Source organism: Hippoglossus hippoglossus, chromosome 22, assembly GCF_009819705.1.
Source record: "Hippoglossus hippoglossus isolate fHipHip1 chromosome 22, fHipHip1.pri, whole genome shotgun sequence".
Taxonomy (NCBI): domain Eukaryota; kingdom Metazoa; phylum Chordata; class Actinopteri; order Pleuronectiformes; family Pleuronectidae; genus Hippoglossus; species Hippoglossus hippoglossus.
Window position 1 is genome coordinate 17,831,875 of NC_047172.1, and position 26,807 is coordinate 17,858,681.

Consider the following 26,807-nt stretch of genomic DNA (forward strand, 5'->3'; position numbering starts at 1 on the left):
TGCTAAGTGCCTTTTTGTTGGAAACCATCTTTATTTTGTATGAAATGATGCAGCTTATTCTCTCTCACATCCACATTTTAGCAAAATTCGCAGTCATGGCAAGCTGAAGCTTTTACATAGGATCCAAGGCTTTTTAAAGACAAACTGTCCATGAATGTAATCAGTTCAGGACGTGCTGGTTTTAGGGATGTTGGTATCACTAGGACTCGAGCAAAGACTGTTTGTGATGTACCTTTGTACACTTCACATCCACCACTGCTGTCTTCAACTGGACACAACAGACTCTCTCCTTTACCAGCTGGAACCACACATGGCCTCGTATTAAGTCAGGTTTTAAGCTTTTTCATCTGCCCATTTGCATTGGCAAAAAACGCAAACAGTATTTTGATAGTCCCAACATTGACTATGTTTACATGGACAGCAATAGCAGGACTATTAACCTTATTATGAATAAGACATCATTCCAGTTGTGATGTTTGCCTGAGTTACGAATAGAACATTCCATTCATACTCCTGTTTACATGTTACAGATCATAGTCTGATCAGTGAGACGTACTACTCAGTGTTTACACTTGAACCCAGGGCATGTGCCACCAAGCAGTTGGTAACTGCCATATGTCCATGTAGCGATTGATACGTCGACATGTCTACATAGTGTGACTTAAGTCAGAATACTCCACATGTCTTGATTTGATTACGACTCATGCCGGGCATACACTGTGTGCGATATGAGCCAGATTTTGACCAGATTTCTGAGTCGCGTGACATATTTTAGAATCGGAGCAATTTTCAGCTTCGTCTTGCGTATTTTGTTCTGTTGTTTACAAGGGGGCGGGGTTTGAGGAGCAGTCAGATGCTCCTGACCACTCTTCGGACAGTCGGATGAATTTCTGAGATGTCAGAAATGTTGTTTGACTGTCGTCAGGCTCTTGCACTCAGGTTGATTTCCCCATAATCAGCACATTTTCTCTCACTTAGTTGTGTGAAATGGTAAAACACAATAGTAGGAAATTGTCTAAAGCAATTGCACAGCAAGAAAGAAAAAGGAGATAAAGGGGTTCTTACGGTACAGTCATCAGTGTAGATCATGATCAATTTACAATATAGTTGCCTCAAATGCAGTTTGTTTCCTTTCTGCAAAGATGGCCAAATCAAAATGCCCATGTCTTCCAAGCTACTTGTGTATCTGAATGCTGATGCCTCTGGCACACAGAGTGACACATATGATCAAGGCAGCATGTTTCTCCCTTGTTCGCATATCAGCAAACAGACCTTGAATTCTTCCTCAAAAAGCAGATGCAACGTAGAGTCTGAGCAGTCAGGTAGTGTCGTGAGCTGTGACTTTCAGGATGTTTCTAATGTTCATAATATTGTGCAAGTGGAAGATAGCTGTCCCAGAGATTTGTTTTATTTAATGGTAAAATCATCTGGTCCAACATAACTCAAGGTTCCTCACAGTGGAACTAGGGGCCAAACTAATACCAAGGTGACTATCTGGTCAACAGTGTTTCTCCAAGATGTTTAGGGCCAATTACAATGACCTCAGTCTGAATCTGGAAGTAAGATGTTCTGGGTCATCCAGGCCTTGATGTTCTTGAGACATTCCTGAAGTTGAACTAAGTGATTACATTCATCAGGCTTCAGAGATAAGTAGAGCTGGGTGTCTTCTGCATAACAATGGAAGTGTACGTGATGCTTTCTGATGATGTTGCCTAAAGGGAGCACATATAAGATGAAGAGTATCGGTCCAAGGACAGAACCTTGTGGACCTCCATGACTAACTTGTCTGTGCATTGAGGGGTCATTGTTAACATTAACAACTTGAAATCTATCTGATAAATATGATTTAAACCAGCCTAATGTCGTTCCTTTAATACCTACATGTTGTTCCAGTCTCTGTAACAGAATCGTATGATCTACGATGTCAAATGCTGCAGTAACATCCAACAGGACGAGTATAGAGACAAGTCCATTATCTGATGCCATTAAAGGTCAATGGTAACTTTTAACAGTGGTATTTCTGTGCTGTGGTGATTCTAAATCCTGACTAAAGGTCCTTCAACAAACCATTACTGTTTAGATAATCACACATCTGGTTAGCAACAGCTTTTTTTTTTACAGGATTTTGGAAATGAAGACTTGATATAGGTCTGTAATTAGCTAAAACATCTGGATCAAGAGTGGCCTTTTTAAGCAGAGGTTTTATTACCGATACCTTAGAAGCTTTTGGTACGTAGCCAGTTATCAAAGACATAATCTGATTTAGTATGGAACTGTCAGTTAGGGGGACAACTTCCTCAAATAGTCTAGTTGGGACAGAGTCTAATAGACAGGTTGTTGGTTTAGAGGATGAAATTAGGAAGAGTTCAGGAAGATCAATTGGAGAAAAGTGGTCCAATATAAATCTGGTGCTGCAGTGGTTCTATGGTTTCTGTACTAGACAATGTATCTATGCTGTTCATGGGGAGGAGGTGGTGGATTGTTTACCTGATGGTTATAATCTCATTTGTAAGGAAGTTCATAAAATCATTGCTTCTCAGAGTTAGAGGACTAGATGGATCAGTGGAGCTGTGGCTCTCTGTCAGCGTAGGTGAAAAATCATCTTGGCTGGTGAAACGCCACTTCCTCACCAGCTTCCGTGATGTTTTATAACACGTTTGAGAATTACACCATGGAACTAATCTCCTCTGATTTACTTTTTTCTTTTTCAGGGGGGCGACAGCGTCAAGGTTTGTTTTTAATGAGGCTGCTGTAATAATTAAGAAAGTTATCAACTAGTGTGGGAGTGAAGATTTGATAACTTTCCTGTATTGTACTGACACATGTAATAGTGTGTGTAATGTGTGTGTAAAATAAATAAAAAATGGTCAGACAGAAGAAGGTTTTGGGGAAATATTATTACATTTTCAATGTCTATGTCAGAACAAGATAAAAAGTGTGATTGAAAAAGTGAGTGGGTTTATTTACATGTTGAGTAAAACCAATTGAGTTCATGAATGAATTAAATGCTGAACTAAGTCATTGACAACATCTACATGAATGTTGAAATCACCGACTATAATGACTATCTGTCGTAAGAACTAGCTCAGATAGAAATTCAGAGAATTCAGTTAAACTTCAGAGTAAGGGGCAGGCAGAGGATATATAACTAGATGAATTGGTTTATGTGATTTCAGACTTGGATGTATGAGGCTGATTATAAGATTTTCAAACGAGTTATAACTACCTTTAGGTCGAGGGTTGATCGATAGGTCGGATTTAAAGATTGCTGCAAACCCTCCACCTCTGCCTGTGCCTCGAGGAATATGATTGTTAAAATTGGTGGGGGGCGTCATTTAAAACTACATATACACCATTTTGAAGCCAGTTTTCAGTTAGACATAGTAAATCGATCTGATGTCAGTAATCAGTTCATTTAATAAGTGTTGTGCATGAATGTGTTCAATGAAAACTGAACTGTACAAATCAGTTTACTAATGATTAACGTGAAAACATTATTAAATCATCGCATTGGCCATCACGTGAGATACCAGGAGCAAGGGGTTAGTGTGTGTGTGGGTGTCTCATAAACTCTGGAGAGAATCAAACAAACACAAATTAAAGTTAATTTCTGTTTGTCATAACTTGTAATGAGTGTTGGTGTTTATAGTGAAAGTGTAAAGTGAGCTCAGGTCAGTGAGTGTGGAGGACGACACTGAGACTCTGACATGATACAAACCAACCGCTGCTTCTGTTCTGATCCTGAAACAACGGTGCTAATAATTTATCATTAGTCCGGAACCCTGTATTCACACTTGTGTTGCTCCCATTCGACATTTACCGCCTCGTTCACATCAACGAGTTCTCTTCTCTCACCGCTGCTTCACTGTTCGTGTGTGAGTGAGTGGGGGCGGGGCCTGTGTGTGTGAGTGTAATGCTGCATTCCAGACGACTCGGATGTCAGATATTCCAACTTGAAATTTCACAGTTCCAACTTCACATCAAACATACATGTCTGACCATGAGACACTGATTTATTGGATTCGTGATGAGACAATTCAACTGTGACTAGTGCAGCCTCCGTTCATACAGAAACAAAGAGGAGGGAGACGACGCCATTATACTTTTTGTTTGACTTTGATACTTGGAAACACATTCAATACATAAGAGAGAACACACACTGTCACTGAATCCAACAGACGGGCCTCAGCTACAGGATCTAAGTCTCCATGAACGCCGCCATTGTTGTGTGACGTCAGAGAACTGGTGCTCAGTGAAGTCGGGGTAGATGCCTCTTCCCCGAGAACACATGTCCGAAGTCCGACTTTGAATGGCGTCCATTACACTTTTTTCAAGTAGGAGTTTGGAAAATTACGATGTCCGAATTGTCTGGAACGCAGCATCAACTCCGCTTTGCTCCCAGACTCAGAGGAGATGAGAGAATGACGTGCTAACGTGGGTGTTTCCAGCTGCAGCTACGAGGTGGCATCGCTTTAAATGAATTGTGGGACTACATTTTCTTCTTACCTTTCATCAAGGATGGTCTGGTGTTTCCTATGCTAAAGGTGATAAGTTAGGAAGCATTGAAGCTCCTTTCCTTATCATTCAGATTTCGAACAGCTCTTATAATGGCGGCCACTGAAATACTTCAGGTCATTTCACTTTGAACCTTCCTGAGAAAAATGTATTATTCTAACACAGCCATGGTCACATTGTAACTGTCTCTTCAGTAACTGATCAGTAAGCGCAGTGATTTAAAACAAACATATTTAATCATATGAACTGGTTAAGAACATACATATACATACTGTGCAAGGAAAACATTTTAACCATAAAGACATGGAGGTCATTATATACAATTCATATATATATATATATGATATGATGCATAAATCAAATCAGTAGAAACAGGGAATATCAACACAAATCTTTCATGTTAGTCAATGAGTTATATTTTCTAGGGACATAAAAATTGTTTAACTGATAAAAACAGGAGAAAGGGGGGATTCTAAATTCTCTATTTACAACAGTGAACTATTAATATGTATAATATGAATAGTTGCTGACAAATCCTAATAAATATTTTGTTGCAAACGATGCAACTTAAATCTTTAACCACACAGAGCAAGTAAATTCATTCTCCCCTGTATGACTACTCATATGCAGTTAGATTACCTATTAGTCTAAATATTTTACCACACTAGGAGCAACTAAACGAATTCTCTCCTGTATGAATCCTCATATGTTTAGTTAGATTGCACTTTCGGCTAAATCTTTTACCACACTTGGAGCAACTAAATGGTTTCTCTCCTGTATGAATCCTCATATGTTCAGTTAGATCGCGCTTTAGTCTAAATCTTTTACCACACTCAGAGCAACTAAATGGTTTCTCTCCTGTATGAATCCTCATATGTTCAGTTAGACTGCACTTTAGTCTAAATCTTTTGCCACACTCAGAGCAACTAAATGGTTTCTCTCCTGTATGAATACTCATATGTTTAGTTAGACGGCGCTTTTGGCAAAAACTTTTACCACACTCGGAGCAACTAAACGGTTTCTCTCCTGTATGAATCCTCATATGTTCAGTTAGATCGCACTTTCGGCTAAATCTTTTACCACACTCAGAGCAACTAAATGGTTTCTCTCCTGTATGAATCCTCATATGTATAGTTAGATGGCTCTTTTGGCTAAATCTTTTACCACACTCGGAGCAACTAAATGCTTTCTTACCAGTTTTATATTTCATATCACTTAGAGACTGTTTGTTATTTTTTGTATTTAAACCAGACTGAGGTTCCCTGGTCTGCATCCAATCATCTTCACTGTCTACAGTCTTTTCCTCAGTACCTTGTTGTAAATGTCCATCAGGACCTGAGTTCCTGGCTGGTTCTTGTTCTCCACAGTCCGCTCTGTTCTCCTCAGTCTGATTCCGATGAAGCTGTGCCAACTGAGGATTCTCTTCATCTTCTTCACTCTTCACAGTGACAGCAGTCAATGTGAACCTGATATCAGCCTGCTCAAGTTGTTGAAGCTGCTCTCCCTCCTGATTGGTCCACGGTTCCTCCTGTTCCTCTTTAATGTGGGGGGACTCTGGGTCTTCCTGGTCCACAATGGGGCTCCACTGCTGCTGCTCAGGGGGAACCTCTTCTTTATTCACCATCAGCTGCTGTACGTCTGCAGGACACACTGAAACACAAATACACACGTTTATCATTTCAGAGTATCCTGAAGTGTTTTTAAAAACTTGTGTTGTGTCGTTTAATGTCGACTGTTATTATTTTTGAACGATCACACTCAAGAAGCAGAGATGTTGAGGTAGTTCACAGTTACCTCAACATCTCGACGCAGCTCGTAAATTTAGCAGCATTAAACACTGGAAGTGTTTCCAGTAAAAATGTTTTATATTTTGAGGCCAAATAAACAACTTAGGACACTAGCAGAGCAGAGCGAGTGGAAGTTAGTTAGTTGGTTAAGCTGTTTTCAGACATGACCTGTGGGTAAAAACCAGAGAATTGTCTCCAGAGTTTGTGTTTCACACATGAACAACACAGCAGCAGGTTTTCTGCACAGACTCGTTCACAACAGTATCAAATCCTCCTCATTATTCACCAGGTGAAGGTGGAGCAGCAGAAAGAGACAGGAAGTGACGTTATAACTCTGCTGCATAGATCATGTGATCATGTATACATCACCCCGACAACGTCGTCAGCTCTTATCACCACAAACTCTCTTCACATCTCTGTCTGGTCTTCTAGGGATGACGTCATACGGAGGAAGGAAGATGGCTGTGTCGAGTCAAAGCTTGAATTCACCCAAAGAGCAAACTGAAGCAAAAAAACAAATAGCACACGATCATCTAAAGTGTGGGAGTTTTTTAGACAGAGACCAAACAACATGTTTGTCTGTAAACTCTGCAAATCCAAAATGATCACAGCAGCACAACCGTGATGCACGAGCACTTGAAGCTGAAGCAGCCAGGGGAGATTTCTCAAGATGGCAGCTGGAGCGAGACAGAACCGCAAGTTTTACTTTTTGTCCTGAAACAAGCGTAATGTATTACGATCATCAACGCGTGGAATGGAATAGGAATAGACTGGAATACCTGGGATCATCTTAACTGCACAACTCCAGTGACTGAATCAATCTACGTTGTTATTAATATAACACAACAGTGATGTAGCAATTATACTCGTTTTAAAATATTGCAGTATCATAAATATTCACACAATATGTGTCTGTTTTTCAGGATGAGACGAAGCAGTCTGGAGGACTTTTTACACAAAAGGAGCCAAAACGCATGAACACCCCAGATGTGTGCTGAGCTTTCTAACAGCATCTTGCAGATGATTATCAAGGACATGTGACCCCTGGCTGCAGTTGGGGGTCAAAGCTCCTAATCCTTTGATCTACACATTTCATCAACTTAACCAACCAGACATTGTTTTAAACTTATTCTTCCCTTTAAGGAGTGTTAGTTTGATCAACTCGTGTTAGCAGAGCTGATGCTAGCTAACGTTAGCCTGTGAGCGGCTCCTCGAGGGACTGACCAACTCTGTGCAGCCGGAGTTCGGGCTTCATGACGGCATCGAGCAGCCTCCTCTTGCGGTAGATCTCCCGCTCTGACCGCTCCATTCTGTCTTCGTACACCGCCACGGTTTCCTCAATCCCTGCGTCGATCTCCTCCGCCGCCGCCGTTAGCCGCTCGGTGAGCAGCGCTCTCAGCGCCGGGACTTGAGCCGTTTCTCCTCCTTTCTCCAGCTGCAGCAGAAAGTCTACAGCGGCAGCGCTGATCCGCTCATGTACCGACACCCGCAGCAGCTGCACATCGCACATGTTCCTCCTCTTTGCGCACTTTGAGTCTCGGAGCGAACAAAGTGAGCCAGGGTCTGGTAAACAGAGACTCCGAGCTCAGAGCCAACAGTGACGCCTGCTGGACTGGAGGACGAGGAGGAAACTAAAGTCCTAGTACTGCACAGTAGAAAAAATGGAAGACGAAACATGACTTAATGACAAATAAATATATAAATAAATAAATGTATAAATAAATACTTAAATGCATGAATAAATAAGGAATAAATACAGAAATAAATGTCTGAAATTCATTGCCACATGTATTTTTTTCTGTATTTCTGTGTCCGTGTGCTAATGAGACTGTGAGCGTCTCGTCTCATGTTGTACTGAGCACAAAATGTTGACGAGTCAATTTTCATGATGTTTAAATGCAGCCTCATAAACGCTGGAGCAAATCAAACAAACACTAAGTCACTTCATGTACTGATCAGGTCCTGATAACTAGTGATGAGTGATTATTAGTTTAAGTGAGAGCAGGTCAGAGTGGAGGCGGAAAGAGAAACTTCAGCTCAGTACAAACCAACTGCAGCTTCTGGCTGTGGAAGGATGGATCCATGTCATCGCTTCAATCAGCTGTAAACACAATCAGTACAATCAGCACGGTTCAATGACAACATACTCCTATACATGTGACCAAAAAATGATCGAATGAATCTAATCTTAACCTCTTTCTTCTCTGTCGACTCCTGAACTTCTCAATGCTGCTGCAAGAGCTGCAAGGTCTGTCGTGTTCTTTTTTCCTTAGGTAGAGATGGTAGAGTCGGTCTGGTTCAAGAAAGTATTTATTTAGAAGCAATGAACAGCTACTACATAGCTATGGGCACTCAACGTACAACCCGCAAGCCGCCTAATACCGCCAGGGAAGTCAAGAGTCGCCCCGAGCGGACGGTGGGTGCAATATTTATAATAATAGGTAGAACTTCAGCAGGAGGGGGAGTCACGTGGCTAGTGCACAGGCTGGTCCCAGCCTCAAGGCACTGGAATTTGTCAATGATGAGAAGCCGCTCCAGTTTCGTCCCTCCTTTGACAGTCGCTGGGTCAAATCTTCACATTCTGACAGTGTTTGGTTTGGTGTTTTAAAACAAGCCTTGAATCGGCTGACAGCTTGTGAGCTTTCAGTATGGCATGCACATGTTCCTATCTGTCCTTCAGACCCTAGTGGCCGCTGCTTGAATTCTTTCTAAGGGTATGTCACAGTTTTTTAAGAAAACAGTGCATTCATCTATGTGTGATTTTTGAAATAAAGCTAATGGAGTTTATGCTGTAATATAGTAAGTTAGGTATGAGAACAAGTTAAAGTACAGTGTATTGTCTGCCACAGATGTACAGTCTTCTCAAACAGGCATTATCAGACAGGTGCAAGACTGAACTGCGATGTGACGCACACACACACACAACAATCAACTTCAAGATTAAAACCAGCCAGCAACGGCTACTATCAGTCACTATGTGAAGGCCACACATTTTCCCACCTATTCAGATTCAGCCCAAACTGCCCCTGCCCCCACCCCTGTCTAACATACTGCACTTGTTTAGTTCAGTTTCATTGCCATCTTCACGGACACATATTCAAAGAAGAACATAGATTTTAGTCTTAACAATATTCAAAGGAAAACATAGATTTTAGTCTTAACAAATCCCTCCTTTCACACCATTTCATGGTGTGAACAACTTACTGGGGATCATCCACGAACTCCCCAACCTCCATCACATCCAATGCAAACTCATCACTATCATCACCACCCAACAAAGCAACTGATAGGGTGGGGGAGGGGGCATGGTTTCCTTGGTCAGAGCCGTGGTGATGAGTCGGCTGAGCAAGGTCCTAAAGCAAGGGATGCAGCAGCAGCCACAGGTGACTAGGATAGCTGAAAAGATAGCTAGGGAGAGGAAGCAGGATGCAATTCGCCCTTTCCATTTGCCGAATGCAGTGTTCATCCAGCTATGTAGGGGGTTGTTAATTCCAGAGTCTGCGGCCATGTCCTGTGCCATGGTGCGTAAGGCGGAGAGGGCCCTGGTCACCGAGCCATCAGGGGCGGTATTGTTGGGATAAATGTACAACAAGAACTCCCTATCATAGTGCACACCCCACCCTTTTCTGCCAGTAGGAGGTCTAGGGCCATTCGGTTCTGTGTGACCATAAGGGACGTAGGGGCGAGCTGTTCGGATAGGCCTGTTATGGCGTCTCGAGTAAGGTTGGTGAGGCGTTGGAAATTGAAATGGACGTAGTTAATGCGATCCACGTTTTTGTTGGGAGTTACCCATATCCAGATAGACACAAATCCCGCTGCAACTTGATCCACTAATTTATATTGGTCTGGAACACCCCGAGGAAACCCTATGGTGTCTATGTATGTGGGTGAGTCCCTCTTTAAGTCAAAATGCGTTGTTCTTCGTCGACGGGTGCTAGTGGGTGTTTCTGGGCGGGGAGAGAGGGTAGTCAGGGGCATGGCCAATTGAACAAGTGTGCAGGAAACCTTCCAGTTTGAAGGAAGGCGGTTCCTCAAGCGTTTTCCTCCACAGTACCAGAAGAGGTCACTGCGGGCCCACTCCAGCTGTGTGGCGTTGTGCCAGTTGGTAACATTGATGTTTCTAGAACACCAGGAGGACGGTATCGAACCCATCTCTCTGTGAGATGAGTTACCTTTTTTAGTCAGACACGTGTAATTTCCCTTTACTGGAGTAAATATAGGGGGCAGCGTGTTGTTTGGCGCCGGGGGAAAGAGATGACTGAGAGTAGAACAGTTGGCGGGACTGGCTTCCATGTGTAAGCCATACATGCAATCAAAACCGGGTCGATCCGAGTCTATCAGTAGGGGGCCGGGGGTGGTGGTTTAAGGTGGGCCGGGGCTGACTGCAGACTATACAATTAGTGAGGTTTTGGGAACGGGCGGTAAAGTGGACCCATTTTAGCCATATGTTTTCATCAGTGTATCCAGTCTCTTTTTCTACCACATCTTCAACGGTACTGGCGTCGTAATATTGTACCGCAGGGGAGCTGGGTGGGGATGGTAGTGGTGAGGTGGATTCAGGGGGAGAGCTCGTGGAGTCATCAGACAGGGAAGGGGAAGGCTGAGTTCTAGGGGAGGAGGAACCGACGTTTATCCTAACGATGCCCATTGGGTCAGCTCCTGTCATGTCTACTCCTAAAACAAAATAATAAGGACTTGTTGGTGCGGCTCTTTTAGTCAATTTGCTATAGTGGAGATGTTTAAGAGTCATTAAGAGACTATTGTCGGGGGAACCGGCAGGCATGATCCTCCAGGTGAGGGTGTCCTCCAGGTGAGGGTGATGTTTCTTTGGAGCTGTCCTAAGGGGTTTTGTGCATTGTATCTGTGGGTGTAACCCTTGGGGCCTGTGTTCCACAAAACGTGTTATCAAAGGTTTATCATTTTGCATTCATCTCTAAACCATTGTTTTTTATATATGATATCAGGAACCATATGAACATGTGATGTACAATGCCGAAAAGTAATTTTTCATTTCTAAGCATGTGATTGCTTCTAATATCAATGTGTGTGTGTCAGTGACATTTGGTGTGTCACTTTCATGTGTGTGTGGTGTGGGTGCGATACCATGTATCTCAGGCGTCGAATGAATCAGAGTTTCCACCGCTCTCTCCTGGCCCCCCCCTCATCAAATCTGCCTGAGCAGCTGCACCTCGTTCCTCCGGACACTCCCTCGCCCAATGTCCCCTCTTTCCACACCTGTAGCAGGTGTCTGCTGTTCTGTTCGTGGAGGAATACAGGGCGGAGGTGAACGGCTGGGGCTGAAGCCACTTCAGGTCTCTGAAGAGGGGCACAGTCGAGATCGTGGTCCACTCTGACACACTGAGGCACTGTAGGATACAAAGAAAACTTTTTCTGTGCAGATTTATCTGTTCGTTCACATTCATTGGCCATTTTATCACATTCATTCCCTTGGGTAGCACACTGCATTTGTAATGACAAAGAAACAGTTGCAGGTGTATGCTTTTTTTGTAGATGCAATGAAGAGATGTGTGTGTGTGTGAAGAGTTGAACTGTGTGAGTGTGTGTGTGTGTGAACTATGTGTTGTGAGAACTACGTGTGTGGACTGAGGGAATATTAAAATCCCAGGAGATAAGACACAGACACATGCTGAAGGCCTCTTCGAGGTCTTGTTGGGGGAGATGAGCACAGTCTCAGATTTGTGGCTCTGATGTCATTTTGGCAGTTTACACAAGCAGAAATAGTATGCATAAGCAGAGATAATATTTAGTGTGGTATAATGATAAAATGTTTCCATTACATTCCTCCCTTTTGATCATAAAATGATCACAACATCAGATACAAAATTTACTTGCAAAATGTCAGCACATATTATATCTAAGGGTGAAAATCTCAAGTAAAATTCTTAAGTAGTCTTTATCTTCCAATTCTAAAAACAAAGAAAATTAAATAAATAAAGAATTTCTGTGTGGAAATTGCTTCTTCACTCCAAATTCGATCTCTATTCAGTTAAGGATATATCATTTCACAGTACCAATTTTGCTTGGATATGTGTAACAGTGCAAGGAACCCTCTAATTTTGTGCACTATAAAAAATATTATGGTTGGCGGTCTCGATAGCAAATTTAGTTGGATTATATTGTCATAACTCTAAAACCATTTTAGGAAAAATTATATTATAACATAATCATGCAAGTTCACCTTTTCAAAGAGCAATGAACATTATTCAGTCTGACATTTGAATTTGAATTTTAAAATATCCTTGTTTGAATAAAACATAAAGAAAACAAATAAAACAAACATCTAATAAAGACATAAAAAAACATAAAGAAAATAAATAAAACAAACATCTAATAAAACAATAAAAAACATAAAGAAAATAAACAACTCCAACTAAAATACCAGATAAGATGGACTCTCTAGTCCCATTAACGAAAATTGCTCTTGAATACATAAAAACATTTGACACAGGATATATGTTACCAGCTCAGTAAACTGCTTCTCTAATTGAATTGTTAAAATACAAAACATTCATATTGTACAATTACAAATTGTTGGGACAATTACTAACCGAACTTTTTACCTTCACAACCTTGGGATAAGAACAGTTTAATAATCTTATCAAATAGGAGCACTAAAATTGATTAAACAAAAGATGTGCTCAAACATAAAGTTAAACTGGGAATTAAATATCTGAATTCATTACAAAGTATTATATAGAATTTGTCACAAAAAAGTCAACAGTCCTGTCTTAATTATCTATGGAGTTAGAGCAACAGAAACACATTTATTAGAATTATAAGAATTCACTGCCTGATTACTAGAAATCACACTTGTAACCGAAATCATGGAAAGCAGTAGGGATTTGTCTCAGGTAGGAAAAAAACAAAACATTGATGGCCTCACCCACAGGGGTGAAGTCCTGCTATCTCCATCGTCATTTACATTATCTGCGTGTTTCTCTTTGCTCATATGGAACTCAGAGGTGCGTAGCTGAGTTTAAAGTAGAGTATACAAGCTTATATTTGGAAATAATCAAGACAAGACATACAGATAGACCCTCCTTTTGTGGTCAACGTATTACTTTAAGATTTTGAGGAGGAGTCGGCCAAATCAGTGGCTACTTCTCGTAAAGACCGAGAAGGTGGGTCAGTGGGTGCACAATGTGTGAGGTGGTGCCAAATTGCTCCTGTTTTTTCCTTTTAATCGGATCGCATGTGAGGTACACTCTGTTACCTCCCAAGGTCCTGTCCACCTAGGGTCAGGCCACTTTCTCTTGTGAACTTTGACCCTTACCCAATCACCCGGTCTTACTGGAACAGGAGTCTCCGTGGGGGTCTTGTCAGAACATCCAGCAGCCGCCTAGACCTTTGCAGACAAAACTTCAGTAAGATTAGTTAAAGCTTTCATGTAGTCAGTCAATTTCTCCTGACATACATCCAACCCGGGTCCATAACCAGTGTCTCGAGGAGGCCCTGGCATGGGCCGTCCTGTGAGAAGCTCATGTGGGGATAGATGGGTGACACCATTGGATGAACTTCTTATTGACATGAGCGCCAAGGGCAGTGCTTCAACCCACGACGAGTGAGGTGTTATGATATGCTAGTGCTGTGACATGTTGCTGTAATGTGTGTGTATCTGTGTGGGTCGGGGTTGGTCGTGTTGGTATGTCAGGGGTGTGTATCTCTAACTGTAAAAAGTTCCCGTCGTCATTTGTCTCTTAGTGGAAAAAATTAAAAATTAAAATTAAAAAATTAAAAATAAAAACACAAGCCAATCCAATGCTGTCAAACCAGTTGTAACCCGAGCTGTAATGTCCCTTGGTCTCCCCCAGGTGGCAGGCGTACACCGCTAGTTGTACGTTCTTTTATCCTTCACCAGATGGCGACCTCGCTCTATTTTTCTTATTTCGTTATTTATTCTGTCTCTGTCAGCCGGGTGACCTTCCTCTTGTTATCTCCTCCTAATTTGGTTCTCACTCGTTTTCCACACACACACTTTCATTCACATTTGTATCAAACTTAGTGCTGTGTCACCATAGTTCCTTTACATGAAGTTCATATTAGGACTACTCGGATCAGTTCCATTACCCACACATATTAGTTACCTTAAGTTCTTTAATCAATCTCCAAATCGCTATTGTTTAGTATTTAATAAATACCCACACATTCAGACCTCTTAAATCTTATATTTTTTATGTTGTCAGTTTTTTGGTCTCTGTCAGTCTTTTTATTCTAGTCAGTTACTTCATCTGTCAGTCCTCGTAACACGTTATGGTCCCGGCATCTTTTAATTTGTGCCCGATTCAAGCAACGGTGTGTCTGGCTAGTTAAGCTCCTCACTCGTCAGTGCCGGTAGCCCCTTCCTCCAGTTCACACCCTAATCCCAGATTAGGTTGCACGGATGCAATCTATTGCATGAATCGTCTGTCTTTTCTCCAATCTGAATTAGTTTTAAGGGTTCGTGTGTCACAGGGTGTGGCGCCCATCCCGCGCAGGTCCTAGACCTCGCTTTGATCTTGTTTCTTCTGAGCCAAGACAGGGTCCCGGACCCCACACAAGGTCCCTGACCTTTCACAGGGTCCCAGACCTCTGTTTATTTTACATAGCCCCTCATTGCTTCCATAAAACACAGAACGGTATAGTTTACCTCCTTTTCTCCTCTCCGCACACTCACAATCTATATCAATGCCTATATAACTAATGCAGAATTTGTTTTAACAGGTTTCTGCTTACCTTTTAGGTTGGCGCCTTGTGAGTATGTAGAGAATCGATCGGAGCGGCCTCGACTTTGGGTTCCGGCCTTTCTGGTCAAAAGTTCCCTACAGGATCACGTCGGGGTCACCATATTTGTCGTGTTCTTTTTTCCTTAGGTAGAGATGGTAGAGTCGGTCTGGTTCAAGAAAGTATTTATTTAGAAGCAATGAACAGCTACTACATAGCTATGGGCACTCAACGTACAACCCGCAACCCGCCTAATACCGCCAGGGAAGTCAAGAGTCGCCCCGAGCGGACGGTGGGTGCAATATTTATAATAATAGGTAGAACTTCAGCAGGAGGGGGAGTCACGTGGCTAGTGCACAGGCTGGTCCCAGCCTCAAGGCACTGGAATTTGTCAATGATGAGAAGCCGCTCCAGTTTCGTCCCTCCTTTGACAGTCGCTGGGTCAAATCTTCACATTCTGACAGTGTTTGGTTTGGTGTTTTAAAACAAGCCTTGAATCGGCTGACAGCTTGTGAGCTTTCAGTATGGCATGCACATGTTCCTATCTGTCCTTCAGACCCTAGTGGCCGCTGCTTGAATTCTTTCTAAGGGTATGTCACAGTTTTTTAAGAAAACAGTGCATTCATCTATGTGTGATTTTTGAAATAAAGCTAATGGAGTTTATGCTGTAATATAGTAAGTTAGGTATGAGAACAAGTTAAAGTACAGTGTATTGTCTGCCACAGATGTACAGTCTTCTCAAACAGGCATTATCAGACAGGTGCAAGACTGAACTGCGATGTGACGCACACACACACACAACAATCAACTTCAAGATTAAAACCAGCCAGCAACGGCTACTATCAGTCACTATGTGAAGGCCACACATTTTCCCACCTATTCAGATTCAGCCCAAACTGCCCCTGCCCCCACCCCTGTCTAACATACTGCACTTGTTTAGTTCAGTTTCATTGCCATCTTCACAGACACATATTCAAAGAAGAACATAGATTTTAGTCTTAACAATATTCAAAGGAAAACATAGATTTTAGTCTTAACAGGTCCGGTTGGATGTACCGGAAGTCCCTTCATACTGGCTCATAGTACGTCTTAGTACGTCTTACAGGCAGCTGGAAAACAACATGAGTAACATGAGTATATTATTAATAAACGGAAATAGCCTCGCTACATCACAGTTGGAAGATCCACAGTAAAAAAACACAATTCCTAAACAGTTACTTACATACAATGGCGTCATTTTCCACACTGCAAATCCGGACTTGCAGCTAGAGTCTTGGCCTAATGTGCAGTGACTGCCTCGTTGTGTTTGTGTGTGTGTGTGTGTGTGTGTGTGTGATGAAATAGATCAGATGAAGTAGACTTATACAATGTATTTTATACAGCACCCTTGCTCCTTGCTTATACAGCACCCTTGCTCCGGTTCGTGGCGCCGGCCACTCAGAGGGCAGTTTCCTATAAAATACATCCGGACAAAAGTTTATGAAAAAACTTAACGAGAACAAACTCTTAAATTTATGAAGTTCGTACTTATTTAAACATGCACTAGTTCTGCTCAAGCACTCGATGCTCTCTTCTTCTTTTAGCAACTTTCTCGCTAATCCCACAGTTGTGAACACGCTATTCAGATCTAAGAGTTACTTAGCAGTTAGCAATGGCTTCTCTGTCGTGTCGACTTCAGCAAGTTTTTTACACCAAAAACAGAGTCCCTCATCGAACCACGCAAAACACGAGCCAGTAGTTTCTTGTCTGCGGGAGACAGATGCTTCATTCACAAGGCTGTGATTGGACGAGCCCTCTACCGTGTTGACGTTAACGACTGACGTGGCATCTTCAGGAATGAACGTATTCACGAGCTGAGTGTAACGTTTTCAGAGTAAAACTTCACAAATGACCTTTTAACTTTTGAAGCAGCGGTTTTAACAGTTTTTAAATTGTACTTTACATTTATATGGGATGAGTATGTGACTGAGGACCAGTTTATTCTTTCTGGTGTTAAGTTAATGTACTTACATGATTCTTGCTGTTCTGTGTTTGTACCCTCATAGTTGAATGCACTTATTGTAAGTCGCTTTTGATAAAAGTGTTGAGTGTTTTAATGGAATACTGAGAAAGTTTAATAACAACAATAAGGCGATTGAAGTCCAAATTATGAGGCAATTTCAGCAGAGTCAACAGCTTAGTATGCCATGGACATGTGAATATGGTGCTGAGTTTTTCCCAGTAGTTTGGGAGGACAAATGTTTGGGACTTTGTCACGTGATGACACAGATGATATGTTTTATGTGAAGCACAGTGTTTTGGTGCCGGCAGAAAGACATCTCTTAGATGTATCATCAGATGTACCCTGAAAATTGTATCACTGATTACACTCATTATAGCATACTAACTTATATAAGGCAAATCTATTCAAGCTACAATTTATGATTCTATAATTATACTAAGCCTGATGTATTTATAGGAGAGATTTTCTTAAAAGGGAGTTAGTACCTTTTAGAAAAAGGTGTAATCTCTGCACCACTGAGTGAAACTATCCTGATTTGCATTTGTAAAGATCACAGTTTTGTCATTTACATGTGAAAGCCCCCCCCCCATAGACCTAGGAGCAGGGGGGTCAACTGCCAAGCTTCTCAGGCTTGTAAAACCCTCCTAAACTGGAACCCTGCGTCAATTCCCGGCAGTTCCTGGCAGTTTTCTGTGCTGCCTGCAGATTCCTGTGAACAGTCGTTTACCTGAAATTCCACCGAAATTTGCAGGGGCACTAACTGACACAAATTCTTCTTTTCATGAAGTGTTTTCACTTTTTCCACTGTTCTTCAAAAAAGTCACTTACCGGCTGCTTCCCATGAACGAACTCTGATCTCACTGCGTGTGTCTCTCTGATCGAGTGAGTGGGGGTGGGAATAGCTCTCTCTTGCTCCGAGTGTCTCATGTTTACTTACTCCTCTGCCTCCTTTAACAGTAGTGGTACATGTAATAAATGTAGTGTATTGGTAGCGATGGAGGCGAGGCTTAGCGACTTAGAAGCTCGGCTCCGCTGCTTAGAACCTCCGTTAGCTGTAGTTAGCCAGCCCCCGCTAGCCGCCGCGGAGCCACCTAGCTTAGCTTCCGCTAGCAGTCCCTCGACTTGTCCCGTGCAGCCGGGAGCCCAGGGCGGCTGGGTGACTGTCCGGAGGGGGCATAGTGCTACCCTTAAAAAGCCCACGATTAAAGACCCACCAGCTCACATTTCAAATAGATTTTCTCCACTCAGCGACGCACCCGTTGAGAAGCAAACTCTGATCATTGGTGACTCGGTTCTGAGAAACGTGAGGTTAGCGACACCAGCGACCATAGTCAATTGTATTCCAGGGGCCAGAGCCGGCGACATCGAATCCAAACTGAAGCTGCTGGCTAAAACTAAACGTAAATACAGTAAGATCGTAATTCACGTCGGCAGCAACGACTCCCGGCTTCGTATGTCGGAGGTCACTAAAGTTAATGTGGAGTCGGTGTGTGCTTTCGCAAAAACGATGTCGGACACAGTAATTTTCTCTGGCCCTCTCCCTAACACAACAGGTGATGACATGTTTAGCCGCATGTTGTCTTTTAACCGCTGGCTGTCGAGGTGGTGTCCTGTAAATGGTGTGGGCTTTGTAGATAATTGGCAAACTTTTTGGAGGAAACCTGGTCTTGTTAGGAGAGACGGCGTTCATCCCACTTGGGATGGAGCAGCTCTCTTATCTAGGAATATTACCCAGTCTATTAAATGACAACCCAGAGTTGGGACCAGGACGCAGAGCTGCAGTGCTAAACACGTCTCTGCGCTCCCTCTGGATCAGTCACACAACCACAAACCCATAGAGATTGTGTCTGTCCACCGTCCCGTTACATTATTTAAATCAAACAATAACAGAGGGAGAATTCCACACAAAAATCTAATACAAATTAACACAACCTCTGCAACAACTCAGGAAATAAAGACTTTTAAATGTGGTCTGTTAAACATAAGATCATTGTCATCAAAGGCTATTTTAGTTAATGAACTAGTCTCAGATCATAAAATAGATTTATTGTCCCTCACTGAGACCTGGCTGCATCCTGATGAATATGTCAGTCTAAATGAATCTACTCCCCCAAGTCATGTAAATACACACGTTCCCAGAGAATTTGGTCGAGGAGGTGGAGTTGCTGCTATTTTTAACTCCAGTCTATTAATTAATCCTAAACCTAAACTAAGCTACAACTCATTTGAATGTCTTGTTCTTAGTCTTCCACGCCAATCCAAGAAACACCAACAGCCAATCATATTTGCTGTAGTTTACCGTGCCCCTGGGGCTTATACTGAATTTTTAACAGAATTCCCTGAGTTTTTATCAAACCTAGTCCTAAAGACCGATAAAATTATTATTGTTGGTGACTTTAATATTCATGTTGACAATAATAAAGATAGCCTTAGCGTAGCATTTATTTCGCAATTAGACTCAATTGGTTTCAGTCAGTGTGTACACCAACCTACTCATTGTTGTAACCACACACTTGACCTTATATTATCATACGGTGTCAAAATTGAAAATCTAAAGGTACTTCCGCGCAATCCAATTCTATCAGACCATAATTTACTAACCTTCGATTTTTCACTATCAGAATATATGCCACTAATAATGAACTCATTTTCAAGATGTTTACCTGATAGTGCTGTAGCTAAATTTAAGGAAATAATTCCGATTACATTTAAACCCGTACTATCCGTCGATATAAACAACAAATTCATTAAAAACCCTAGCTCCACTGAGATTGACCATCTCGTCGATAGCTCTGTAAGGTCATTACGATTAACATTAGACTCAATAGCGCCTCTAAAAAAGAAACATATAAAACATAGTAAATTAGCTCCGTGGTATAATTCCAAGACACATGAGTTAAAACAAGTATCAAGAAAACTAGAAAGGAAGTGGCGCTCCAGCAACCGTGTTGAAAATCTCCTAGACTGGAAGAATAGTGTTAAAGCATATAAGAAGGCCCTCCACAAAGCAAGAGCTGCCTACTATTCAAAACTAATAGAAGAGAATAAAAACAACCCCAGGTTTCTCTTCAGCACTGTAGCCAGGCTGACTGAGAGTCACACCTCCACCGAACCCAGTATTCCTCGATCCCTAAATAGCAATATCTTTATGAATTTCTTTAATGATAAAATTCTAACCATTAGAAATCAAATCAACCATCTCCTGCCCTCAATTGGCACTAATACCCCATCAAGAATAGAAAACTCAGAAACGGCCAAGAATCTTACCAATTATTTAGACAGCTTCTCTCTGATCAGCCTCGATCAGCTGACCAAAATAATCTCATCTTCTAAACCAACAACTTGTATCTCAGACCCCATTCCTACAAAATTACTTAAAGAAATTCTGCCCCTAATTGACAGTTCATTACTGAACACAATACATCTGTCATTATCATCAGGATATGTACCACAGTCTTTTAAAATAGCTGTAATCAAACCCCTCCTCAAAAAACCCACCTTAGACCCAGAGGTTTTAGCCAATTATCGTCCGATATCTAATCTCCCCTTCCTGTCTAAAATCCTAGAAAAAGTTGTAGCCAATCAGCTGTGTGAGTTTCTCCAGGAAAATAATATATATGAAGACTTTCAGTCAGGGTTTAGAGCCAATCACAGCACAGAGACAGCCTTGGCAAAAGTCACTAATGATCTTCTAATAGCTTCAGATCAGGGGTTTGTGTCTGTCCTCGTTCTGTTAGATCTTAGTGCAGCATTTGACACAATTGACCATAATATTTTATTACAGAGACTAGAACAGTTAATTAGCATTAAAGGAACCGCCCTAAAATGGTTTAAATCCTATTTTTCAGACCGCTCCCAATTCGTGCAAATTAATGATGAGTCATCTGTGCGCACCAAAGTTAACCATGGTGTTCCACAAGGCTCTGTGCTCGGCCCAATTTTATTCTCATTATATATGCTTCCACTTGGAAACATTATCAGGACACACTCGGTAAATTTCCACTGCTATGCGGATGACACCCAGTTATACTTGTCAATAAAACCTGAACAAAGTAATCAAATAACTAAACTCCAAGCATGTCTCAAGGACATAAAAACCTGGATGACCCGCAATTTTCTCTTATTAAACTCAGATAAAACAGAGGTTCTAATACTTGGCCCTAAACACCTTAGAGATACATTATCTAACGATATAGCTGCGCTAGACGACATTGCCCTTGCTTCCAATGAAACAGTCAGGAACTTGGGAGTGATCTTCGATCCTGATTTATCCTTTAATTCTCACTTAAAACAAATTTCTAGGACAGCCTTTTTTCACTTGCGTAATATCTCCAAAATCAGACATATCCTTTCTCAAAAGGATGCAGAAAAACTAATCCACGCCTTTGTTACATCCAGACTGGATTATTGTAATTCCTTATTATCAGGCTCCAGCAGTAAGTCGTTAAAGACTCTGCAGCTTGTCCAAAATGCCGCAGCACGTGTCCTGACAAGAACCAAGAAAAGAGAGCACATTTCTCCAGTATTAGCTTCGCTACACTGGCTTCCGGTTAAATCTAGAATAGAATTTAAAATTCTCCTCCTCACCTTCAAGGCCCTTAACAATATGGCACCATTATATCTTAAAGAGCTGTTAGTACCTTATCAACCCACTAGAGCACTGCGCTCCCAGAATTCAGGCTTACTTGTCGTCCCTAAAGTCTCTAAAAGTAGAGTAGGAGCCAGAGCTTTCAGCTATCAAGCTCCTCTCCTGTGGAATCATCTCCCACTTTCAGTTCGGGAGGCAGACACCATCTGTACGTTTAAGAGTAGGCTTAAAACCTTCCTTTTTGATAAAACTTATAGTTAGAGCTGGTCCAGGCTTGTCCTAGACCTGCTCTTAGTTAGGCTGCTATAGGTTTAGAAGGTCGGGGGACACATGACACACGGAGCTTCTCTTTCCAGCTTCTCCTTCCTCTTCTCAATCTTTATCACATCAAAGTAATTCATATCCCATCAATACATGTTACTGACTTGACTTCTTCCCCGGAGTCCCTTTGCCTTATTGTCCGCAGACCCAGGGCCGCGGCTGTGGCCACATCATGGATTAGGATCTGTGGATCACGTATCAGAGGTCGTAATGGTGGATCCAGTATGGCGGATTCTGCATCGTGCTGGCTGATCGTGATAATAAAGGCAGATCCTTTATCGTGTTGGCATCAGATACTGGTAGTGGACCACGACCGAGGTGGCAGCTGATGATGGATCCTAATGGCGGCAGTGGACAATAACTGTGGACTATAGTGGCATCCGATCTTGATGGTGGATCCTGATCGTGGTGGCAGCTGACCATGGACTATGATTGCAGCAGGACTGCTCGATACATAGTATTTCTCCTCAGACACTTGACCATTAATGACATTAATCCACCAATTCACTGACCTTCAGTTATACTTCAAAATGTTTACCCTAATCAATGCTGCTAAAACCTTTATCTTGATGTTCTCCTTTACACTTGACATCCATTGCACTTCTGTCTGTCCTGGGAGAGGGATCCCTCACATGTGGCTCTCTCTGAGGTTTCTACGTTCTTTTTTCCCTGTTAAAAGGGTTTTTAAGTAGTTTTTCCTTACTCTTGTTGAGGGTTAAGGGCAGAGGATGTCACACCATGTTAAAGCCCTATGAGACAAATTGTGATTTGTGAATATGGGCTATACAAATAAAATTTGATTGATTGATTGATTGAATAGTTAACCAGTGGGGGGAGAAGAATTCACATTATAAGTAAAAGTACCAAGAAAGTAAAGTAAAAAATTCTCCATTACAAGTAAAAGTAATAAGACAGTGAAGTAGAAATACTCCATCACTGTTTATAAAGATGGACGACACGTCTCCACTTCCTCCCATTGTACGAAAATGAAGCAAAAATATATCAGATACAAACGCTGCCAACTTGTGATGATGACGTCATCTACAGTCAGATTCTGTGCAGTAGTTATTGGGGATCCCACCCATACACACTCAACCAATCCTGAGTTAGTCTCAGCTGACAATCATGGATGGCGCCTCGAACGGCCGCCACGGTGTGTTGGTGCGCACTTCTGTGTTTGTTTTTAGTCTTTAATTCAGTTCTTTGCGGCTCAACTTGGATTATTTTCACGATGGATGAGCTACTTAACATCAGCGAACTCCCCAAATACAAACAGTTAGTCAAATGCCCGACCAGGGGGGAGAATACTTTGGACCACTGCTACAGTAGCATCAGCAGGGCTTATCATGAAGTTTCCCGCGCTGCTCTTGGTCTATCCGACCATGCTCTTATTCATCTGATCCCAGCTTACAGACAGAAACTTAAACTTTCTAAACCTGCTGTGCTGACATCTAAGAACTGGAGCAGCGTGACTGCCTGGACAACACAGACTGTGAAATTTTTAGAACTGCTTCCAACAGTCTGGACAAATATACAGAGGCTGTGACGTCATACATCCGCTTCTGTGAGGACAGATGTATTCCAACACGCACCAGGGTGAGTTACAACAACGACAAGCCCTGGTTCACAGCAAAACTCAAACAGCTTCGTTTGGAGAAGGAGGTGGCCTTCAAGAGTGGGGACAAGGATAGGTTCAGACTGGCTAAATACTCGTTTGGCAAGGAGATTAAAAAGGCCAAATGACAGTACTCGAAGAAGCTGGAACAAGAATTTGCAGCCAACGACTCCTCGTCAGTGCAAAACCAAATCCTGACCTGAATGACTTCTACTGCAGATTCGACAGACAATGGACCAGTCCTAACCCTACCCCACATTCCCTACCCCCCTCCACAGTTATCACACCTCTTCTTCCCAGCCTGGACAAAGACACTACCCCCCCCCCCCCCCCCCACAAAATGGTCCCAGATTGCCCCCTCGCCCCCATCACACCTCTCTCCATTCAGGAGAGAGATGTCAACAAACTACTGAAGAGACTGAACCCCCGCAAGGCAGCTGGACCAGACGCTGTCTCCCCCTCCACAGTAAGGTACTGTGCAGACCAGCTGTCTCCAGTGTTCACGGACATCTTTAACACCTCCCTGGCTGAATGCGTAGTACCCATCTGCTTCTAAACATCCACCATCATCCCCGTTCCCAAAAAGCAGAGGATCACAGGCCTTAATGACTACAGACCAGAAGCCCTGACCTCTGTAGTAATGAAGACCTTTGAGCGCCTCATGCTGACCAACCTCAAGGCCATCACCAACCACCTCCTTGACCCACTGCAGTTTGCCTACATAGCCAACAGGTCTGTAGACCACGCAATCAACATGGGACTCCACTTCATCCTCCAGCACCTTGACTCCCCCGGCACCTACGCCAGGATCCTGTTTGTGGACTTCAGCTACGCATTCAACACTATCGCCCCAGCTCTTCTCCGAGACCAGTTAACACAGCTGAGCATGCCTGAACCCACCTGCAGGTGGATCACTGACTTCCTGACAGACAGGAAGCAGCGCGTGAGGCTGGGCAAACTTGTCTCTGAGCCCCGGACCATCAGCACTGGAGCCCCACAAGGCTCTGTGCTCTCCCCTCTACACAAACAACTGCACCTCCAACCACCCCTCTGTCAAACTCCTGAAATTTGCAGACGACACAACCCTCTTTGGATTAATCTCCAATGGGGACGAGGCCGCCTACAGAGAGGAAGTTGACAGTCTGGCTTCCTGGTGCAGCCAGAACTACCTGGAGCTGAACGCTTTGAAAACTGTAGAGATGGTAGCAGACTTCAGGAGGAGCCCAGCCCAAACCGCCCCCCTCACCATGTGCGACTCCCCAGTTAACACAGTGGAGTCTTTCAGATTCCTGGGGACTATAATTGCACAGGACCTGAGGTGGGCGGAGAACATCACCTCCACCATCAAGAAGGCCCAGCAGAAGATGTTCTTCCTGCGACAGTTGAAGAAATTCAACATGCCGCAGAAAGTGATGGTCGAGTTCTACACAGCCATCATTGAGTCCATCTTCACTGCATCAATCACCGTCTGGTTCGCTGCCTCCACTGCCAAGGACAAAGGCCGACTGCAGCGGATCATTCGGTCAGCCGACAAGGTCATCGGCTGCGACCTGCCGGCTCTCCTAGACCTGTTCCACTCCAGGACCAGCAAGAGAGCAGGCAAGATCATTGCTGACCCTTCCCATCCCAGTCACCACCTATTCCAGAGACTCCCATCCGGCAAAAGGTTCCGGACTATCAAGACCAAAACCTCGCACCACCTGAACAGTTTCTTCCCCATGTCAGTGGGACTCACAAACAACCCCCGGCATCACACTGACTCTGGTCCCCCCCCGCACGCACGCACACACACAAATGCACTACAGTGTAATTTATATATTATTGGCACTTTCCTAATTCCAATCACTGCACCTTAGTAACGCACGTGCCGAAATAACTTATTTTTCTATTTCATAAAACATTGGTCTCTTATTTTTATTTTTAGATTTTTTACCATTTGTTAATATTTGCTCTTTTGACAATTTTCAGTTAATGCTTTATCTACTTGTATATATTGTTGTTTTATGTTCTATGCGCCAACCACACCAAGTCAATTTCCTGTATGTGAAAATATACTTGGACAATAAAAGAATTCTGATTCTGATTCTGATGAAGTCTCAGCCCGTTTTTATATCCCACCCTCTGGAACTGTATCTCCACTGAAATCTGCAACGCTGTGTCTCTGGACAGCTTCAAGGAACTCTTCAAACACCTGTTCACTACTAACTGAGCCTCTGGCCTCAGTTAGTAGTGAACAGTTAGTGCTCCACTCTGCATTTACTGATGTTTATTTCTATCCTGTTTCGAAATTACTTTCTTTTGTTTTCTCTCTAGTCCCCACAGACACATGTAAAACGACCTTGGGTCTCTTGAAAGGCGCTTTATAGATTCAAGCTATTATTATCAAATAACGAATTAAAAACAAACCGATCAGAAACACTTGAACAAATATCAGTGTGATAAGAACTACACCTAAAATGGCAGAAACCATCTTTGATAAACATTTATTTAACATCTACTTTGATATTTTAGTTTGGTCCACGTCCCATCTGCTAACATGGAGGAGGCAGAGTTTATGGCCTATACCGCAGCCAGACACCAGTGGGCGATCAAGATGATTTGGCTTCACTTTTGGGAGCTGTCATTTCGTCCATTTTTATTTACATTCTCTGGTTTTTATTGTGTCAGTGTTTAGTCATCGCTTTATGACAGATGATAAAGTTTTTCACTCTGATGACAGGTAAAAAAAACGCTGTTTCTGAGGAATGTTATATTCATCAGTTCATCAGTCGAACCTTTAACATCACCTAAAACGGTTAAATAAATAAAACCCTTTAATTTCCATCCACATTGATTGTGAAAATACAGTAACAGTGAAACTCTGTATATTCACCATTAACTAAAGCTTTACATCCGTCAGTGCTGCAGCCTGAAAGGAAAGTTCACGATTGAACCAAGGGACCAACAAACATCAGTTCCACAGATAAACACAGATTCATGAAGCAGACTCCAGGAACTCACCAGAAAGAAGACCTGATGTTACGTTCTGTTTTCTTGGACCTGCTCTTAGTTCTGCTGCAATAGGTCTAGAATGTCGGGGGACACATGGAGTTTCTCTTTCCTCTCTATCACATTAAAGACATTAATGTCTCATCAACACATGTTACTGACTTGACTTCTACACCAGAGTCCCTGTGCTTTATTGTGGTTTATGAATCTGCGAAGAAGAGATCATGATCGTAATGGTGGAATCTTGTCTCGTGTTGGCATCTGATTGTT

At 42.5% G+C, this 26,807-nt stretch overlaps 1 protein-coding gene and 1 long non-coding RNA gene across 2 annotated transcripts in view; one reads left to right on the top strand and one right to left on the bottom strand.

The window, feature by feature from the left end:
- LOC117756008 (gastrula zinc finger protein XlCGF57.1-like) overlaps nucleotides 1-7,942 on the bottom strand; it is a 145,509-nt gene extending 137,567 nt beyond the window's left edge. Inside the window, exons 1-2 of the mRNA XM_034576281.1 lie at nucleotides 7,527-7,942; nucleotides 5,710-6,165 (exon numbers count right to left, since the gene is read on the bottom strand). Coding sequence (XP_034432172.1) covers nucleotides 5,710-6,165; nucleotides 7,527-7,812 — 742 coding nt within the window. The 5' untranslated portion in view covers nucleotides 7,813-7,942. The remainder of the gene's footprint in view (nucleotides 1-5,709; nucleotides 6,166-7,526) is intronic.
- The window catches only part of LOC117756017, a 38,115-nt gene that overhangs the window by 3,017 nt on the left and 8,291 nt on the right, over nucleotides 1-26,807 (top strand). The gene's annotated exons all lie outside the window — the stretch shown is intronic.